Source organism: Arvicanthis niloticus, chromosome 11, assembly GCF_011762505.2.
Source record: "Arvicanthis niloticus isolate mArvNil1 chromosome 11, mArvNil1.pat.X, whole genome shotgun sequence".
In the NCBI taxonomy this organism is placed as follows: Eukaryota; Metazoa; Chordata; class Mammalia; order Rodentia; family Muridae; genus Arvicanthis; species Arvicanthis niloticus.
The window spans coordinates 35,394,977-35,415,373 of record NC_047668.1 but is presented as its reverse complement, the minus strand read 5'-3'; the positions used below and the strand labels follow the sequence as shown (position 1 = coordinate 35,415,373).

At 41.8% G+C, this 20,397-nt stretch overlaps 2 protein-coding genes across 3 annotated transcripts in view; one reads left to right on the top strand and one right to left on the bottom strand.

Moving 5' to 3' along the window:
- Positions 1 to 1,046: 1,046 nt before the first annotated feature.
- On the bottom strand, positions 1,047 to 16,175 carry Acp1 (acid phosphatase 1). 2 transcript variants are annotated; one of them, XM_034514132.2, is made up of 6 exons: positions 16,019 to 16,175; positions 9,702 to 9,775; positions 9,503 to 9,616; positions 3,497 to 3,558; positions 2,167 to 2,272; positions 1,047 to 2,031 (listed from the first exon to the last, which is right to left on the bottom strand). In XM_034514132.2, the coding sequence occupies exons 1-6, from the start codon at positions 16,059 to 16,061 to the stop codon at positions 1,954 to 1,956; spliced, it is 477 nt and encodes a 158-aa protein (XP_034370023.1). In that variant the 5' UTR covers positions 16,062 to 16,175; the 3' UTR covers positions 1,047 to 1,953. The 2 variants fall into 2 exon arrangements, with proteins under 2 accessions (XP_034370023.1, XP_034370024.1); XM_034514133.2 differs by lacking the exon at positions 9,503 to 9,616 and adding an exon at positions 9,351 to 9,464.
- The window catches only part of Sh3yl1 (SH3 and SYLF domain containing 1), a 39,738-nt gene continuing 35,470 nt past the window's right edge, over positions 16,130 to 20,397 (top strand). The window contains exon 1 of the mRNA XM_034514131.2: positions 16,130 to 16,757. Coding sequence (XP_034370022.1) covers position 16,757 — 1 coding nt within the window. The 5' untranslated portion in view covers positions 16,130 to 16,756. The remainder of the gene's footprint in view (positions 16,758 to 20,397) is intronic.

The following is a 20,397-nucleotide window of genomic DNA, read 5'->3' as shown; positions in this document are numbered from 1 at the left end:
CATACACACACATTGTTCACTCTCTATATATACATATACATGTGTGTGTGTAGAGGTGACTAAGCACTGAATGACATAAATTCCTGATCACTCTGTCTCATACTCCAAACCCTCCACAGCTACCATTTCTAGCTGATTGTAAGAGAATGTTAAACCATGAAGCACCCTGAGAACAGTTTTAAAATTTAATACCTATAATTTAAACAAATGGAATTTGATTGAATGTAAAAAGCTAAGTTTCTCTGTTCATGAGCCCTTATAAGCACACTGTGCTGTTTGGGACAGCCATAGAACAATCAGCCACCAGAACCCCAAATTCAAGGATCTGCATGTAAGACATACATGTAAAATTTCAACAGTTAGGATCTTATGACATGAAAGAGAACTCTGAGATGCTGAAGCACTACTGAAGTAGGATGAAGTAGAATCTATTTCCTCCTGTGGCTGACTACTTGCCCTCTCTCTTCTAGTTTTTAACTTTGTGAAAACTCTGACCAAAACCCCACCAGAGCCGGAAACAGGCAATTGAGTGTCTGCCTTTGCTGGGACATCACAGCCTTTCTGTAAGAAGGTATCGGGATAGCTGCTTTCTTCTGGAGAGTCAGGTGTAAGCTCTCCTCCTTTGAGAGCGTGGCCCTGGCCAAGCAGATACCTGCATATTCCCAGGTCTCTGCTTTCTCTCGGCCATCGGGACACCCCTTCTAACTAGAAGTTCTGCATGAAGAGAGCTCACCATTGTGATCAGAGAGCTACGACAGGCTAAGACAGACAGATCACCGTTTCAGCTAGGAAGCGGGTAGGGAGCATCAGCTACATGAAGAAGGCCCAAGGGTAAGGACAGCTCCTGGAGTCTCTCAATTAGACACCTATCACCATCCATCACAGCAATGTGCTTACTTTTCCCATCACTTTACTTTCTAAAGGAGAGAGAGGCTGAGAACCCAAACCTCACAGTCGAGCAAAAACAAAAACAAAACAAAATAAAACAGGGAGGCAACCCTTTGGTATCTTGTTCATTTGTCAGTAAGAAGCAGGCAGACAACAGATTTGCATTTCAGTTGTATTTGGTAACTTCCCAGTTGAATTCACATCCCTTTCTGACATACATCTATATAAATTTGAGGTCTCTTTTCTGAAAATACACTAAAATTACTCACACTTGCCTGTAACTGTAAACTGTTGATGAAAGAACACTTACAAACACATACCACTATTTAAGCACACTTACTTTTTTTTTTTAAGGAAGCAAAGTGGCTCAAATAGGAACAAAGCTCAAGAAACTAGACAAAAACCAAGCAAGACTAAAGCTGTTAACATCACCAATCTGTTGCTCCCATCTGTTACTATTTTTGTTTTAGACAGGGTGTCACTGTACAGCACAGGACAGCCTGCTGGAGTTCCTGGCCTGTCATCACATCCAGCTTCCCTTCTCTCAAACACCTGAATACCCTCAGTGTGTCTGGGTTCAAACTCTTCCAGTGTTAAATGGAAGGCTGCCATGGATGGAGATACTGTCACAGTAAGAGTCTAGAATAGACTCTTAATAAGGCAGGCAAACAGCACACCAGGTGCTGGCCATGCACACACTCCAGACAGACCAGACTACCCTGGCTTGCTGGGCTCAGAGGTTGACCTGGACCTTGTAGGTTATTCTTACTTTATTGGGTTTTCTTTTGTTCCATATTTGCTTGTTCCAGTATTTGTTTGTTCCATTATTTTGTATTTACGGCAAGGTCAGAGGTTTAGTTAGTCTAATGCTTAGCTATACCTCAAACTGTCTCACTCAAATGTTTTTATCCTTCTGAACATATGCCTAATTTCCACCTACAATTATCTTAAAATATACAGTAAGTCAGCTGAAGAGAGGTGGGACATGAGGCTAAGGACTGCCACCACCCTTGGGCATAGCACTGAGGAGTCAATGGCTCGCTCAATGGTGGTGGTCGGGACCAGCTAGTAAGTCTTCTCCAGGAAGGCCTTGCAGCACCTAAGGCATTGCTGGTACACCAACTCGAAGTCAGAGTCATTGCCCTGCAAGAACATAAAAAGAAAAACCAGCAATGGTTTATGATGACAGTGTCCTCAGAAGACCCAAACCTGTCATTTCATACCACAGAATACATCCTGCCCATCTTAACAGAGGCTCCAAACCTGAGATGTACTTACATAATAGGGATCTTCAATAATGAGTTGTTTCTGTGGATCATAGCTTCCAAGTAGCTCAATTTTAGCTTTGCAGTTTTTAACTTGATTACTTTTTCTATTCAAATCTCTGTAAAATCGAAACATGAACTTAGATTTCTGATCTATGGTTTTAAGTTAAACAGAAACATCTGCTCAGGGTTTATGAAATATCCTATCAAAATACAACAGTGCAACCTGATTTGAAATAAAACAGAACGCTCTGTAGACCTATGGGACTCCTGCAGCTGTATGCCACAGTGCATTGATTCTGATACCCAAAATGTGTATCTTTAACTCACATAATAATTAAGTTTTCCTCTGTGAAATATATTGTGATACAATAAAAATGATAACATTTCAGATACATAAAATGCCAGAAAAGAACTCAAAAGACCATATGTACCACATCCCTGGACAATGTTCAGGGCAAGTCAAGACAGGAAGAAGATGGATTCAGTACAGGATGGTTGAGTAAGGCCAGAACCAAGTGTGGTTGGACAATTAAATTTAGTGGAGAGCACGCAGACCACAGTGGCAGCAGCTATGGTTTTAGGCCCTTCTATGCCCCACCCATCTGTCCTGTGAATCTAGGGAAGTAATTTAAGTCCATGGTTCCTCAATTTCTTCTTTGGTAATAAATTTATTGATGAGAGGTGTGGACCTACAGACCACATCAGTTTTACAGACTCAATCATCACTACTTAACGCCTAGCCCATCAGTGTTGGTTAGCAAAAAAACATAAACCCAGTCTGTCTTGTCAGACTTACTCTAAAGTGCAATAATTATACAGAAATGGGATACAAGAGACTTTTCATTTGTTACAGCAGTAAAAGAATCAGTGACCAATGCATTACCTTCACACCTAGAGTCCCAAACCAGCTGGTCTCCATGTCCATTCACAAACTAGCTGGACTGTCTCTTTCAGAAGACACACTTCTGTAAACAGATCTCTGAGATCATACCTTGATTTTCCTGCCCTCCTGAATAACGCTGTAGATTGTAATCAACCTTGTACATAAAAACTATTAAGACAACACAAAGTCATTCTGGAAAGCTTGTTGGGCCTACAACACAATTGAGAGGAGGAAAGAAATACTGTGTAAACTATGATTACTGCATAAACTGGACATGTAGTGTTCACCTTGAATCCTAGCACTCAGGAGACAGAGACAGGTATACCCAAGTTCCAGGCCAGGTGGACAGAGTGAGTTACAGAGCAGACAGGGCTACACGGAGAAACCCTTTATCAAAAAAAAAAAAAAAAAAAATATATATATATATATATATATATATATATATATATATGATTACCTCAGATTGCTTTCATCCATACATAGTATATAATCGAATGTTGCAAAGTCTTCTTTTGTAATCTACAATTAAGAAGTCAAAAAACAGTGATTATATCCATACAAAATTGTAGTTGAAGGAAAAAAACCTTGTAATTACATGTTAACTCATAAACTAAATTCTATGTTCACTTATCAACTAAAATTTTAACAGAATACGCAATTTAGGGTATAGTTTAAGTTAAATACAATCATTATATTTCTAAAATTTTATTACAAAATTATTTTGTAAAAGGTTCTTTGAAATAATCAGAAATATAAAATATGGACATAAAGTTTGTTGTTAGTGTTGGTCCCTCAGTAAGATATAATCTGAAATGACTTCATCCAGTCACCTCTACTCTATCCGTCATTCCATGACTGCCTTAGGCCTTGGGAACACACTCCAGATTAAGGAACAGATCTTTGTTCTTGTGAGGCTATCCCTATGAAGGAGAATAGATACTCTCAAGGAAAGCAAGGCAGAGAGGAGACACAGGGCCTCAGAAAGGGAGATTAACTTATTCTCAAAGGGTAGAAGGCCCACCAGGGACAAGGATCCACAAATGCTTGTCCGTCTTAAGCTAACATGGAAGATCCTATGGGTCTTCATCAGATGTACTTTTTTCTGGCACCACACAGTTTAAGACATGTAAGCTCCCTTAAATGTAATTAAAGAAATTTACCTTCTAGATTTTAACTACCCAGGAAATACCTGGGTTAAAAGAACAATGACTATAACCAAACGGTAATAAAAATGGTCACTTGCTTGTTACTCTACTAAAAATGAGAAATTTTAGCTTTTAGTATGTACTTCCATATACTATTAGCATAGCATTTAAATAATCACAAAGGACTGGACTGTTTTAATATGCTCAAGACCCAAGACTCATAACTTATTTCAAAGACATTAAACAAATACTATCATATAAAATGTGTTATTTTTTCAAGTTATGAAAAATATCTTAGCATTAATTTTGAACTTATTATAATTAATTTGTCCTAAAAAAATGTCCTGCTTAATGACTTACAGAGTCAAACCACACAGATCTTGGATTTTAAAATAACTGAGAAAGAATAGCAGCTAGAACTTTATGTCATGAAAAATGCAGAGTGAAGCACAGGGCAAGCTAGTCCATCCCATTATTAGAAAACCTACACAGAAACCAAGATTGTCCTCCAAGATTATGAGCAGGCTCCTAAGAACGCCTGGCTCACGACAGCAGCGTGACAGGAATACAGCCACAGAAAGCAGATCACCTCCAGTTGCGTTCCTATGCGTGGACCTTATCTGCTGCTCCCAGTGAGCACTGCCTAGACCTCCCAGAGTTCTGTCTCAAGTCATTATAGCCAAGAGCTCTTTAACCCCGAGGCTTTCAGGTCCATTTCCAAACAGCCCATTTAGGAGGTTCTATTATTGCTAAAACAAAATCAGTTTTTTCTTAATTTAAAAAAATACAAATCCAAGACTAGAAAAATGGCTCAGTGGCTAAAGGTATGTGTTGCTATTGCACAGGATCCAGGTTCAGTTCCCAGCACCCACGTGATGTCTCACAACTGTCTGTAATTACTGTTTCAGGGACTGTGATACCCTCTTTAGCCTCTGCTAGCACTGAACAAATGCATACTTTCAGGTAAACTACTCATACACACAAAATAAAAATAAATGAATATTTTTTAAAGAATTAAAAATCCATTATAGCTATGGCCTTTTTTGTTAAGATGTTTCTCAATCTCTCTCTCTCTCTCTCTCTCTCTCTCTCTCTCTCTCTCTCTCTCTCTCTCTCTGTGTGTGTGTGTGTGTGTGTGTGTGTGTGTGTGTGTGTGTAAACTTTGGTCCTATGGAAGAGGAGGACATACTCTTAGCCACTGAGACATCGCTCTAGCCCACAGGTGGTTTTAATTTTCAGTTCAGCAAATGGCATTGTCAGACTGACCTGCTTACTTACTTGCCTCTGCACTGGGTTATATTATGATATACCAGATAAGGTGAAATTATGTGCAATTTAGGAATGCTTCCAAAGGACCTGTGCATCACTCTGGAGTACTAGTGCTTGATACTAAACCATAACCGAGAAGGCAATGGTTACTGGTTAGTTGTAACGCACACTGAGTCCTATACAAAGAGTCACCAGGGCAGAGATGCCAATCGTCTCCAGGGCCTAGAAGCCTCCTCAAGAGCAAAGAAAGCTAGGCAAAGGCCATGGTGGAAAAGCAGGGACCTACCTGCCCTGATGCCTGGGACAGTGGAGCCAGGCTGGCAGGACAGTGGACCTTGGAAGTGCACAGGCCCAGAAAATGAGAGTTAGTATAGGCTGTTCCACTTGACCTGACCAAGTCCTCTCCTGCCAGAGCAAAAAGCTCAAGAGAGCAATGAGAAGTTATGTGAACTCAGTAAGGACAAACGAGCATGCTATGCTCTGAGCTGCTCCTGCCCTGCAGCTGAGCAGTCTACACCATCCTCAGACCCAGCAGCAGAAGGGTACTCAGAGGTACTAAGACTGCAATCCTACTGAGACTCTGCATCTGACAACATCTACCAGCATCCTCACAACAACAGTGGTAAAAATGTGATCTTTCAAAGGCACTATGATTATTTACACAGCACCAAAAGGGCACCACACAGCAAAATCAAGAAGAAAGCCAACTTGCTAGGCCTAGTGGTACAGGCCTGTAATTTCAGCTCCTTGTGAAACAGAAGCAGGAAAATCATGTTCATGGCTAGCCCAGGCTACAGAGTGAAACTGTCAAAATAAAAACTAGTGCTGGGGACAAAGCTCAATAGCAGATCACTTGCAAACAAGCATGTACCAGGCTTGACCTAAGGCGTAACTCCCAGTTCTCCAAAAGGGGAAAAAGAGAGCAGGCTCAGAAATGACCCAGAAAGGCATTAGCAGAGCTTATTTAAAATCCTAAGACTATGTTCACTTGTGAATTCACAACAGCTTTTGTTCCCTACAAAACATGGAGCCCATCAATATTCTGGCAAGAATGAGAGAAGGGTACATGAGGTCTTACCCTTAGTTGAGGGGATAATTTTTCTTCACTGGTGTAGCCAACAGTAAGTTACTTACTGTGTAGTAAATAGCCCCACATCATAGACAAGCAAACAATTCTAATTTAACTCAGTGGGATGAATGGACACACACACACAAACACACACACACACACAAGTAGGAGAAAAGTATGTCATGTCAGGAAGAAGGAATCTGGGGGAGGAGGAAGGAGATAAAAGAAAACAGAAGTCAATAGGAACAAATATATTATGCACAAGTATGAAATTGTCAAAGAGTCAATTATAAAATAACAGTTAACAGTATGATGTCCAGAAAACTGTAAGATGCTAACTTTTACCAGAAAACTACAATTACAAAAAGATCAAGTAAAACTTAAAATAGTCTGTCAGTAAGAACTTTAGCAGAACAGAGACCTGGCCAGCAGGAAACCTCACAATAAGAACAGCATAACAGGATGCAAACAGGAGAAAAGAACATAGAGATGTTATGTCCAATACACATAAAAGCTGCCTCTCAGAAGGAAAGTAAAACCTACGTTCCCAGAAACGGGTTAAAAAAGCATCAAGTCACAGTCCAAACAGCATGCTTTGATCTCCCACAACAAAGCTGCGTAACTGTAGACCAGAAGAAAAACAAGCAGCCAGAAAAAAAGACATATAAAATTTCAAATTAAAAAAAAAAAAAAAAAAAAACTAGCAAAAACAATCAATCAGATCAGTTTTCCAAACAAAGTAGAGATACTATCAATGTTTTACACACACACACACTTAACGACAAGAAGACATGCCCCGTGCATCTGGTGAGATATAGGTATAGACACTGGCTATGAAGCCATTAGATGGCTCCATCTGCAGTGCCACTGCCCAGACTCTCACAACAGACACCGCCCACATGCCCAGCAGAGGTACAACAGGTAGAACGACACAGCAATTAACCCTGACCAGGGCAAACTGCTGTGACACTCAGCAGTGATGTGGAAAAGATGCTACATATGCATGGGCTCCCCTGCTATGCCAGGGACATGGTGCATACCTACAATCCCAGCCCTGGGGAGGCTGAACCACGAGAACTACCACAAGTGTCAGTATGACCCTGACTCAACAACACAAAATGCAAATGATGAAACTACTCATATAATGTTAAAACACACAGTGAAACTTTGCGGGTGAGCTCTGCATGAGAGGGGAGAAGCGGCCAAGCAACCTTGGTGTTGGACTCAGTCCATGGAGAAGCTGATAAAAGGACAGTGAAAACAGGGACCCATGAGCAGCAAGGGCAGTTCTCTAGTCTGCCATGCTAAAAGTTCCTATCCCAAGACACTGCTATGTGAGTTCAAGAGAACTGGCACCCTAACCTATGCCATTTCCTAAACCTAAGTTGATAGATTAGAAAAATAGAATTTTAAGAACTGTACTAAAATAGTTATTTACATAAACTGTGGCACTTAGTAAAAAGAACCTGTAAACATAAGGAAAATGAGATTTTGACATATAAAGTATTCTTTAGGAGTGCATGAACAACCAAAGACAATAAAAAACAATGGTTGCGAACTTTTTCTTAAAAACAGCAACATAAAAGAAACAAAGATTCTATGGAAATCCTACTCCTAAAGCTAATCATTAAAACTGCTCTGGAGGAAGTTTCTGACTTAGCTTTTCAAGGCCAAGGCATTTAAAATGCTATTCCATTTGCTTTTGTTACACACTGAGCAGAGGAAAAAGAACCACGTGTCTTACTGTTGTGGATAACCCCAGCCTTTTGTTTTGATGGTAGTTCCACTCCTGGGAGGGGCTGCAGAGGAGGAGTGAATCTTGTGAGCCTTCTGTCCAATTGAATTTGTAAAATAAAGGCTGGAGCCAGTGATTGGGCAGTAGAAGGGGAGGTGGAGAAAAAAGCTTAGGGGAGGAGTCGGAAGAGGAGGAATCGAAAGAGGAAGTTGGAGGGGAGGGGAGGCGGGGTAGGCAAGGGAGAGAAGCCTTTGGAGCCGTTGGTGGAAGGACAAGGAGGAGAAGAAGAACATGGCTTAGAAAACCGCAGGTTTTAAGGGATCTCATAGCTGGGGAATAGAGTAGTGCAATGGTAAATCTGCCCAATCCAAGGCTTGCAGTTTATAATCATAAATATTGAGTTGTGTTTTCCTTGACAGGACGTGTTTGGGTCAGAGATTTACCACAACATCTTAACAGTTTTGACTGGCCACTCAAGGTGAGTCCACGTTCCCCAGACAGTGGAAGATTGGCCACGTATGCAAAAGCCTGAAATGATCTAAATGAACAAATGATATAAAATCTTTCATCTTCTGCCTAATGAGATCAGCAATAAAAAGGGGTCAATGAACAGCTTAATTTCAATAAGGAACTCAAAGAAATACAACAGCTGCCATCTTCTGATAATATGAACACAACACTATCTTCATCTGTAACTGAAGATTTTGTGTTTAATTCCATAGTCTTCAAGACAGACACGTGTTAACACCACCACCAGAGCTCTTCTCGATGTTTAAGGTATTTCAAAGTACAAAAGACATGTGTATGTACTAACAAACTAGCAGCATAGCAGAAATAAGTCTAACCAAAAAGTCTGCACATGGTGACATAATGAAGACCGAAGCCAGGTCTGGCTCACGGCAAACACTGGCTCACTGTGGTTTATGCCTTCTATCTGTACTGTAACAAGTTACCTAAGGCCATCCAAATCTTCCACAACTACACGGGCAGCAAGTTAGTCGACTCCAACAAATACACTCCGCAACACACAGGGTGGTCAGACTCTCAAGTTATGGAATTTTATGTAGTAGAAGTTAAACAAGATCTTTTCTACCTGTCTTGCCTTATGGGCTGTGCTAATGCCATGATTTCTTAGGCAGCTGACAGCTCTTGGATCTGGGGGCCGGCCCACGTTCCAGTCGGAAACGGCGCTGCTGTCAATGGCCCACTGTAACACAAAACATATGTCAAGCTCTAGTACGGTACCTGCCGTGCAACGTGTTGCATGTGGATGCCATGTTTTCTCATGCAGTTCTGCCCTCGATAGTCAGGGGGGTTCCCCACTTCATAGGTGGATGTGGCCGCACTGTCTATCCTCCACTGCAGGAGAGAAAAGAAGTGTTCTGGCACCTTGCTGCCCAAAGGTATTCAGCCTGGACTCTCCACACTACTGAATGGTACTCACATCATCTGAAACCTTTTCATCAGTTACCAATTTTCTGAACACTGCTTCTGCAATGGGTGACCGGCAAATGTTACCTTGAAAAGAGAGGGAGAAGACATACAGAGGTTGTTAGCCTTGGCCCAAAGACTGAGTGGACCTCTCCCAAAGTGGATGCCCAGTGGCTGAACCTAAGGTTGGCAAGGCAGTACAGAATTCCCTGACAGAACAGTTAATTAAACCAGGTTCATGGTCCTGACACAATGGCTGAGGTAACTAAAGCTTAAGAAAGCAAATAAAACCCAAATCAATTTTCACTAGTAATAAACCAAGACCAAATCTTGAAATCAATGAAGTGAGTTGCAATCATCTTCGTTTAAAATAAAGTGTAACAGGTCAGAAATAGGCATTTTTAAGTATACCATAAATAATAAAGATCAGTAATACATCAAAACAAAACACAAAGCAATTCAACACAAGTCTTACTGAGTAACCATATGTAAAGCCCTGTCCCAGAGACTATGGTCCCCAAGAGTTAACCAGCTAGAGGAGCAGGGAGAGGTTTCTCTTGACTGCCCCACCTGCCCCAGTTTCTGACACCAATAGATAGGTCAGGAGCCCTATACTAGTTGGCTACAAATTTGTCTTCCCTCCCCCTGACTGGCAGGTTTGGTGATTCCTTAGAATGACCGTGGAATTCAGAAAAGTAATATAGTTGTAACTCATAAAAAGATACAGATTGGAGAGAGATGGAAGAAGGGAAAATTTATTCTGGGGGAACCAAATACTAAGTCTTCTTGTCCTCAGGGACACCTAACCCTCCTGTAACTGACTGACAATACTGCTGAGAGTACTACTGCCAAGCCAGGAAGCTCAGCATAGCACTGATATTCAGAGTTCCTAGTTAAATGTGAGGGGATGATGACGCAGGACCCAAATGAATCCCCAACAAAACACAAACTATGGGGCCTCCAGGTGGTAACAGATACTCCATCACTCCAAGAAAATACCAGGGAAATCAAGGATGACTTTCTAAGACCATATCTGGACAAGAACCAAATTCCTTACTACACCAAGAAAGACAAATGACACCTTAGCTCTGCAAGCAGACAAAGAGGCAGGCTCATACACTGAGAAGACACAAGATGATGATGATGATGATGATGATGATGAAATGAATAAATGCTGAAAAACAAGTGCTGTAATGGTATGAGACTAGAGAAACATAAAGATTCCACAAATCTAAGTGAGATGCCAGGGAGCCTAAGCTGGAGCTGATGTTCACATAATAAGAAGTTTAAATAGCACTGTGGGAGGACCTGAAGGTAGAACCGGTACTAGTCTAGACCCAGAAGGCAGGGCTTGGGACGTGGAGCCCTAATACCATGCCAAGTGTACCTGGTGCATCCAGGGAGAACAACCTGAAGGTTCTGGCAATGTGGCTTACCAAACGCATTTATTTTGTGTGCCTATTACTTTTGAGCCAAGTACTATGGTAGGCCTGCAGACAGAAAGCTGTTTAAGATACAACTTCCTACAAGGTGGTAAGTTCAGAAGAGCTGAGTGGAAGACAGTGAGACTCTGGGAGGCTACATGAAAAAGTCAATGGGAAAATAGCCTAAGGTATGATTCCTATCCTCACCCATGCTTAAATCACCCCCGGGCGACTCTGATAAGCAGGTTTATATGAGAAAAACACAGATTTAATTAGTTTATTTGACATGAAAACTTTCAAACTGAAGAGGCAAAGAGCTGGAAAATATTGTCCCACTTCCCATTTGTCAAATGAAAGTTAGCATGTATAGTTTTACGACTAAGTCTGATAAGAACTGTGACTGAACAAAGCAGCTGTCCTAATGAAAAAGATGCAAGGGGACCTGTAGGAGGCTAGTGAGGTCTGTCTGTCTCTCATTTTCCTCCTTGTGTGGGATCGTCTCTGGCACACAGGCTTATAAGGAAGAAGAGGGATAGTATTTCTAGGCTTCCAATTTCTTACGGGAAACTAGAGGAATTATAGGTTCTATGGCCTATTTTAGAGTTGTACTTGGCTTAAGGGGCACGAGGTGGGAAGGTATGGGCTAAGAGAGACTTTGTTTGAGATGCACAGCAAGAAAACACCGCATTTGGATGTATCACATGAGCCTCAACATTAAGAAAAAATTAAGCAAGCAAGAAACTGTATGTGAGAGGTCAAAATCTCCTAGCTTCTGATGCACGATCATACATTCTAAGATGTGATGAAACACGGATGCTCTGGTCCCTGGACCAGTTCCTGCCATCACTGTGCATCCTTCCATATCTACAAAACTAAGTACTTGGCTTCCTCTGTGTGTGCGAGTGCACGTGCATGTGTATGTGTGTAAGAGAGAGAGAGACAGAGACAGAAGACTGTATATGTTTAATATGCTAGTCCTAGCTGTGAAGGTTTTCCTTTCTACATTCTAATTTCTGTTTGGTTTTTCTATGTATATGTGTGGGTGCAAGAACACAAGCGTGTAGGTACATACAGAGAAGAGGGGACAATGTCGGGTAGTATTCCTCAGAAGTTGTCGACTTTGTTTTTTGAGAGAGAGTTTCTTACTAGTTTTGAGTAACCTTAGTAGGTAGGATAGGCTGGCTGGCCAGGAGGCTCAGGGACCCAACAACCTCTATCTACCTAGTGCAGGGATTATAAAAGTATGTTACTATGTACAATTTGTTGTTGTTGTTTTGTTTTTCTTTTATTTAAACATAGGTTCTTGGAATAAAACCCAAGTCCTTCATGTTTACAAGGCAAAAACTTTACCGATTAAGATCTCCCTAGCCCTGATTTGTTTTTCCGTAAAGATCACCATCAGCACTGTTTCACTAACCAAAAGGCTTTGGGCACATCACCATATATCCAGCCAAATAGCCAATAGTGGGGGTGGACAGGTAAGGACAAGCATCACTATTCTGGAAGTTTAGAAGTGTAATATCTTAGCATGTAAAAATAAAATGCAATATGTCTATATAAGAAAAATTACCATTAACTACGAAGTAGCAGTCTTGTTTATTTATGTAAAAATGTGGGCTGTTTCATCATTTGAGCATATTCACTCATACCCCACCCCAGATAGCTGTATTTAAAGTAAGGTATGTAAGTATAGATTTAAAGTACCCTATATCTACAGAGACTACAAATCATGCAACCTACAAGATCAATAAAAGGGAACTCTCAATGCTAGTAACTTGCCTCTAGCTTACCAATTTATGTTATTAAAAGATACATAGCTGAGGTTAGACCTCTGACCCCATCAAAAAAAATGAATAAATAAAAACATACATATATACATTAAAAGTGAGTAGACTGGCCATAAGAAAAACACCAAGCCTTAAATTTTGACTTCCACATAGTGGCTTACACCCACTATGACTAGGGCTAAGATCACACCTGCCTTTGTTGGGTCCCATCCAGCTTCACAGAACAAAACCATTCTCGCTTCATCTTGCTAAACCAACTTCAGTCTTAAACAGTTCAAAGAAAGGTTTTGAAGGAACAAAACTTTTGCATTTCAAACACAAGAGCTTTTACTGTACTCCAAAGGGGCTCTCGGTAGAGTGCATCTGTACCATCCTCAAATTTTCCTGGACTAGCAACTGACTACAACACATCTTACTCCAAAGGCTAGCCCTGCTTTTCCCAAGCCTCCTGCAGCCTAATCTCCACAGTGCAGATGGAACAAATTATATCCCTCCCCACTTCTGCTCCAAACCTCCCATGGCTTATCTCACTTAAGAGTCCTCATACAGCCTCCTATGATCTATAGTCTAAGCAGGAGCCTAGAAATGACCACTCCTGGCCTACCACATTCACATACAGTCCAAAGGGTTAACCACATTTTATGGTTTTGGTCATTAAAAATAATGCAAATGCAAAAGACGTGAAACCCGCATCAAGTCCCAGTGCTGGAGTCCAGGAACAAGCTCTACTGGACAGAACCAAGCTATGCTACACTAAGGTTTCACCACATGAAGTGTAAGGATTCACCTAGCTCTTTACAGAGGATGCAGATCCCTGCCCTCAAGTACCTGCTATATGTGAGGACCTAATTTCTCCCCATGTATTTAGAGGGATATAAGTTTGGTACCCACAGGCAAAGAAATCATGGCTGAGAAAGGCTGCCTGGCCTCCAAAACCATGATTTCAAGTTTTACCTGAAAACCTCATGCTCTGTCTTCTGAGTACAGACAGCCCGCCCCCTTGCCACCTTCATGTGAGTCCTGACTACAAACTTCACCCTGCTCCCACTCTGCTTCGGCTCGGACTCAACACTTTACCAACTGAATGAAGAAGCCACTGGCATTCCTTGACTGATGGTGACCAGGGAGTACTGGCTTTAGAATGGCTGGACTTCATCTGCAGTGTTCACCACTACATGCATCTCCAGTGGCAAAAACAAAACACTGAATTACAATGAAGTCAAACATATGCAAGCATGTACTTCCCTTTAAAAGTCATGTTGGTGCAATATACCAGCACAGATAACTACAATAAGAAACATGAAGTAAGACCAAAGTTTTACTTTGCTCTTCATAGACGTTACCTAGTACAGGTACCTTGCAAATATCACACACTACATTGTACTGAAAGTGGAAAAAAGCTGATGCCCACAACACAGATAACTCTTCCTAAGAACGCAACAGGCTGTCAAATAAAACTGCAATTTATGGAATAAAATATCTCTACAGGGGATAAAAGGAAGTGACTAACAGTCTGGGGATGAAAATCCTTGCTTTCTTTTCTTCATTTTGACTTTATAAAATATAAGGCTTTTCAAGAAAAACACAACATTAAGGTACCCAGTAATGTTAACCCTACCATCAAGGCAGTTTCTTATGGGCAGTCCCCACAGGTGGGTGGGAAAGATAAAGCGAGGTAGGCAGAAAGTCTTGGCAGACTTCTGGCCTAAAGAGGAGTGCTACCCTGTAGGAAAGGCAAAGGACAAAAGACAAATAAGTGAACTGTTGACAATTTAACCCTTGCCCCTCAGGACAGAGGCAATGAGGCAAAAACTCTGAAAAAAGAATCTCATATTATGTAAAGGAGAATCAATGTTGAAATTCTGAGAATGAAAATCCTGTTAGAAGGTACTTGAAAGATTATTCATCTTATAAAAAAATTTTTTTTTCATGTAGCAGAGTAATTGTCCCAGGGATTGAAAACCAAGGTTTCAGAGAGACCTAAAGAATAGAGACTGGCTGAGAACCACAGCAACTGTGACCCAAAGATGACATCAAACAAACCTGTTTGAGACACTGCTGTCACAGTCTTCCTGTTACCTAGGCTCACCTTGGCACAATGAGGGAGGTAGAGAACTCCAGCTGTTCTAAAAGGGGCCAGCTTAGAGAGTCACACTACAGATATGAAGCCATCTGGGCCAGTTAGCAGGTGAGAGGGTTCGAAGCAAGAAAAACAAGTTAGAAGAAGGACAAGAGCGTGAGGGAATGACGGGGATGATGACTTCTTGTCATTGTAACCTTGACTGAGTAGAAAAACACAACTCTCACAACTCTGTGTTGGTGCTGGCATATCACGAGAGGATTTCATCATAAGGGCTCTGACCTAGTCAATGGTTTAAGCCAGCAGATTCACAATATGACGAAATTACTGGGAAGTAATGAAAAATACATGTGCGGCTGAGCAGAAGAAAATAAATACATCACGATGCGTGCTCTTGGTGGCAACGCTTGTCTTGTCTTGTCTTGCTCTCTACCTCCATGTCTTCCCTTCTGTGATTCCTGTCCACATGGAGCAAGTAGCCTCTGACTCATGCTCTGGCCACCCTGAAGGACCATGATGCTTTGCCTCACCACTACTCCAGAATCAACAATCATTCAAAAGGGGCCTGAACCCTCTGAAACTGAGTCAAAACAAATCTGTTCTCCCTGAGGTTGTTTTGGTTAGATATTCTTAGCCTAGAGATATGGAAGTAACTACCACAGCAGGTGATGGGCGACTCTCAAACTAAAAAGAGGAGGAACAGGTGAGAGGGGCCTACAGGCTTGGGAGACAGGAGTAGGAAAAAGGTGTGATGGAAGGGTACTCGGGACGGTGACACGGGCTTGGGAAGGGCAGGAAGGGGACAGGGTAATAATCTGGGACAAAACTACATAGGTCTTAGGTTCAGGGAAGTACCAGAAGATGGGGGATGAGTACAAAAAAACAGGCAAATAAGTATTTCCTTAGGTACGGGACCAGCCAAGGCCTTCTGATCTGCTTCCCTCCGCCCAGTACTCTTGTTCAGAAGCTTAGCACGTTGAGCACTTCAGGGTCCCCCCCCCCCCAAAAAAAAAAAATCCTTAAGTCGGCGAGTCCTTACCGAGACACACGAACAGCACTGACTTGGACCCAACCTCTGCCATGTTTCGGTGCCGACCCTGGCGCCCAGAAACCGCGTAGGGACGGGGCGCATGCGCACTGCCAGGGTCCTGCCCGTGGACCTGCGCAGTTCGCCGTCCCACGTTCGCACGCCGCCAGAGGCGGGGCCAGAAGTCGCCTAGAGGGCTGGGCTGAGGAGTTGGTGTTGGCATCCCGGTCCAGCGTTCCTTCTGAGCTCTGCTCGGGTAGCACGTCTACAGAGCGAGGGCGGGGTGAACGCAGAGCGACCCCCCCAGAGCTAGCTGGGTGGCCCAGTGTCAAACTGGGCGGATGAGGACGTGTCAGGGGGGCCAATGAGCACAAGGAGAAAGGCTTGCAGACCCTCCTAGGGTGACTCCTCCAATCCCATTCGCCCTTCCAAGCTAAGTTACCCCCTTGGACCAGACCGACCCCTAGGCCGCGCCAACGGTACTTAGCTGGGGGGGTTCCCAATTGAGACAAGGGGGTGATTTACAAGGCTCCAAAGGAATGAGGCGGGTGGACGCAGTTGAGCTATGTTCTGAGCAAGGGTATAGGACCAGTGATCGCATTGGCAAAACGGGGCATACACCTATTCCCTCACCTGGGTCAGGTGTGCGCCCGCTGGGCGGGTCCCGTCGGGGAGGCGGACCGAGGAGAACGCCGTCCTCTTCCTGGACTGGAGTGAGGAGCTCGATCACGGAGCACAGCGGCGGGCACCAGTGAGTAAGGGTCTGAGCGGTTGGGGCGTGTCGGTACCGCGGCAACTCTTCCTCTTGTGAAAGGCTTTGTGAAAGAGGAGAGAAACTGTCAAGTCCCTGGGTTTGTCTGGGCACCTCCACCAAGATCATACTGTACGGATCCGTTTTTGCAAATCCTCAGAACTCAAGATTAGTTTCTACACTCCTGCTCATAAAGGTTTTGGTTGATTGTTAACCACAGTCGTTCCAGTTCAGTGCAGTGGGAAAAAAAAAATCCTCCCGCATTTTCAGTTTTGAAGACTGACTTTCATTTTGTTATTTTTTTTTTTTCTAATATCTGATGTTTTACCATCTTCTAGTTTCAATTTGTTTTGAGAATTGGCATCCTGTGTACTTGACACAGATGAGGGAGGTGCCGAGCTGGGGTTTGTGTAGGGCCTTTGTGAACTTGTGATCTCTGGGAAGGGATATTTCCCTGGGGAGGGCCTCACATGGGTTAGGGGCTTCCAGAGGAAGACCTGTGTCAGGTCTTTGACACAGTGTCTTTGATTCTGCAATACCTTACAAAGAGGGGTGATGTGGAGAGTGGTTTGATTGCTGCATCTCAGGGATCTAGTGCCTGTTTGTTCCTTTTTAGTGCTCTAAACAATAGGAATAGGTAACAATAGGAAGCAGGTTTCGCCCCTGGCAAAATGTGCCGTTTTCATTTCAACAAATGGTAACACTGCCCTGCCAAGGCAGACCAGGGAAGACTTGAAGGAACCACCTCCACTTGGAGGAATGCCCTGCCCTGGAGCAGAAGCCTTGCCCTGTTCTGTGTTTACCAAGTGAACAGGTTCTGTATTCCTGCTGGCCCAGGTACTTCCTTCAGATATGAGGAATGTTTCGATTACTAATGACTTAGTAAACCTGTACACAGAGTTTAGAGAATAACAGGGCTGGGTTAAAGGTGCTGTTTTATTCTGCTCTGTGGCCTGTTATTGAAATACCATAGCAGCATCTGGTTGTTTGCAAATTGCTATGTTGGAGGTTGAAGTAGACTAAGTGATAACATTCATCCTGTTTAGTGCATCTTAACTAAGGAGAATTGGTTATTGGCTCACTGTGTTCAATGTCTGTGAAATGAGTCAATACTACCTTTTCTCTTTTTTACCTTTCAAAAAAACCTTTCTCTGGTTACATTTACTCTTTTTTTTTTTAATTGATACATTGTGACTATGAAGAGTCCATGTCTGTTCACTCATTTGCAAGTGGTGTTGTGAAATAACAGAACTCTTTACCATTCAAGACTTAAGCACATTCATTTTAAATTTTTCCCCTTTTTAACTGGCATGCACAAAGCATGCATGCATCTGTGATCCTGTCCTCCCATCCAAAGCCATCCGGAGATGGCGGGGGGTAGGGGGGCCCACATGAATAATTTGGTTGTAAATTTTGTTTAAGGAGGTTAGTGGTCTAGCTAGGAACATGGACTGACTTACAGATTTGAAAACTTGGTCTCCCTAAGACAAAGTCGTCAAAACTCAAGCCCCAGAAAGACTACACTGATCTAGAAACAAAGGTAGAAGGTGTCAACAGCAGTGTTTAACATTGTACTTCTCAAGAAAGGCAGCATTTCAGAGCCTCTTGAGAGGCTTAACCTTTTCAGTGGGGCAGAGGTGGTAAAGTTTTATCAACTCTTCTTTAAAACGGTATATAAGCTTAGTTGTGTTCTTATTTCTTTAATTTCTAATGGAATTTTTATCAAATTAGCAAATTAACTCCTGTAAATTAAAATTTTAAGACATGGATTAATACAGAGTGAAAATTTAAAAAGCCATTTCTAGATGTACTTTCCCACATGTACCCTTTATATATTTCTGTTGATGTTTGGTTTTGTTTGTTTAAAACTTTTAATGTCTCTGAGATATTGTTGGTGGCATTTTTTTATGATCTAGTACTCTAATAGAAAGGGGGGAGGGTTTGATCTTGATCCTAGGGGAGAAAAGTCTTATTCATCTTACAATTCCAGGTTCGAATCCATTATAGGAGAGAAGTCACCTTGTTATATCACATCTATAGACAAGAGCAGGGTGAGACTGACACACATGAAATCTTGCTTCTTTGTTTTTCAGTCGATTTCTTCTCTTTTATTGTTCATGGGCCTCTCCCTGAGGAATGGTACTACCCATATTGACTAAGTCAAGACAGTTCTCTACAGACATGCCCACATAACAACCTGATCTAGATAATTCCTCTTTAAAACTGTCTTACCAAGTGATTCTAGGTTGTGTCAAGTTGAAAGTTAAAACTAACTAGTACATTAACCAAATTTGAAGAGTTGCTAGAGGTACACAGAGTTTAGCAAGTTAAAGGCAGAAGTTAGTCCAATGCAAGTCTCCAAGGTGCAGGATCTCTGGAAGAACATAATTTCAAGTGGGGAACCGATAACAAGGAAACGTGATTGGAATTCCCATATAAGTGAATATGCTAAGCTGAAACCCTGGGGACACTTGGGGGGGGGGGGCGGATTGCCTGTCTTTCCTTTTGTGTGTCCACCAAAAAGTCAGATGATATGGATTTGGCTGCAGACAGGGATGTCCAAAGTGTTCTGGGACTTAAGAGACAGTGTAAACATCAGCAGGACAGAAATGGAAAGGGGAGAAGAAAACAGATTAGCTGAAGCTGAAGGCATAACACTTTAAGGGAAGAGTTTACTATCGTTTGAAGAGCAGATCTGAAAGAAAAATAAGCTCATGAACTTGAAGGAATAATAACCAAAATGCAGAAAGAAGAAAACGGTGGTAATGGCAGAGAGACAAGGGCTAAACCCTCAGTGACACATTTGAGGGAAAAAAAAATCAAATAAACAAATAGATCTGGAATTTGTGAACCAAAATAAGGTAGAAGAATCTTAAAATATATTCTAAGAAGGGATACCCCTTGATTTAAGAAAACACTTGATTTGAAAAAAGGCTTAGGTGAACCATTTTGAAAAAATATTCAAAATATGTATGCATGTGCATATATACAAAAACGTATTTATACTTGAAAGATATCCACAATATGTAAAGATGATTTACGAAACAAGACAATGCACATTTTTAAGTGGACAAAATGTTTTAATAGGAACCACAGAGGCAAGATCACCCACAGAATACAAGAGATGAAGAAGAGAATCTCAGGCATGGAAGATACAATAGAAGGAATGGATATACCAGTCAAAGACAGTGTTAAATCAATTTATATTCCATGATTTAAAAAAAACAAAGTTCAGCACTATTTATCTATAAATCCTGCCCTACAGAAGGTATTAGAAGGAATACTCCAACGTAAAGAGGTTAACTACACCCAAGAAAACAGAAGAAATAAATAATCTCAGAACAGCAAAGTGAAAAGAGGCAAGCACACACAAAATAATTGGAATCAGTAATCTCTGGATATTGATATCTCTCAACATCAGTGATCTCAATTCCCCTATAAAAAGATACAAACTAACAGAATGGAGCTAAAACAGGATCCATTTCTCTGCTGCATCCAAGAAATATACTTTAATATCAAGGATAGGCATCACCTCAGGATAAAAAGTTGGAAAGAACCAAATTGCTAAGAAGTAAGCTGGTGTAGACATTTTAATATCTGATAAAATAGAATTCAAACCAAAACTAATCAAAAGAAATGG

Excerpts from the sequence above, each read along its gene's own strand:
- Acp1 (XM_034514132.2), bottom strand. The coding sequence starts at position 16,061 with ATGGCAGAGGTTGGGTCCAAGTCAGTGCTGTTCGTGTGTCTCG. Across the intron at positions 9,617-9,701 it reads ATGAAAAGGTTTCAGATGAT|TGGAGGATAGACAGTGCGGC; the intron begins GTGAGTACCATT and ends TCTCTCCTGCAG. Across the intron at positions 2,032-2,166 it reads TTATTGAAGATCCCTATTAT|GGCAATGACTCTGACTTCGA; the intron begins GTAAGTACATCT and ends ATGTTCTTGCAG.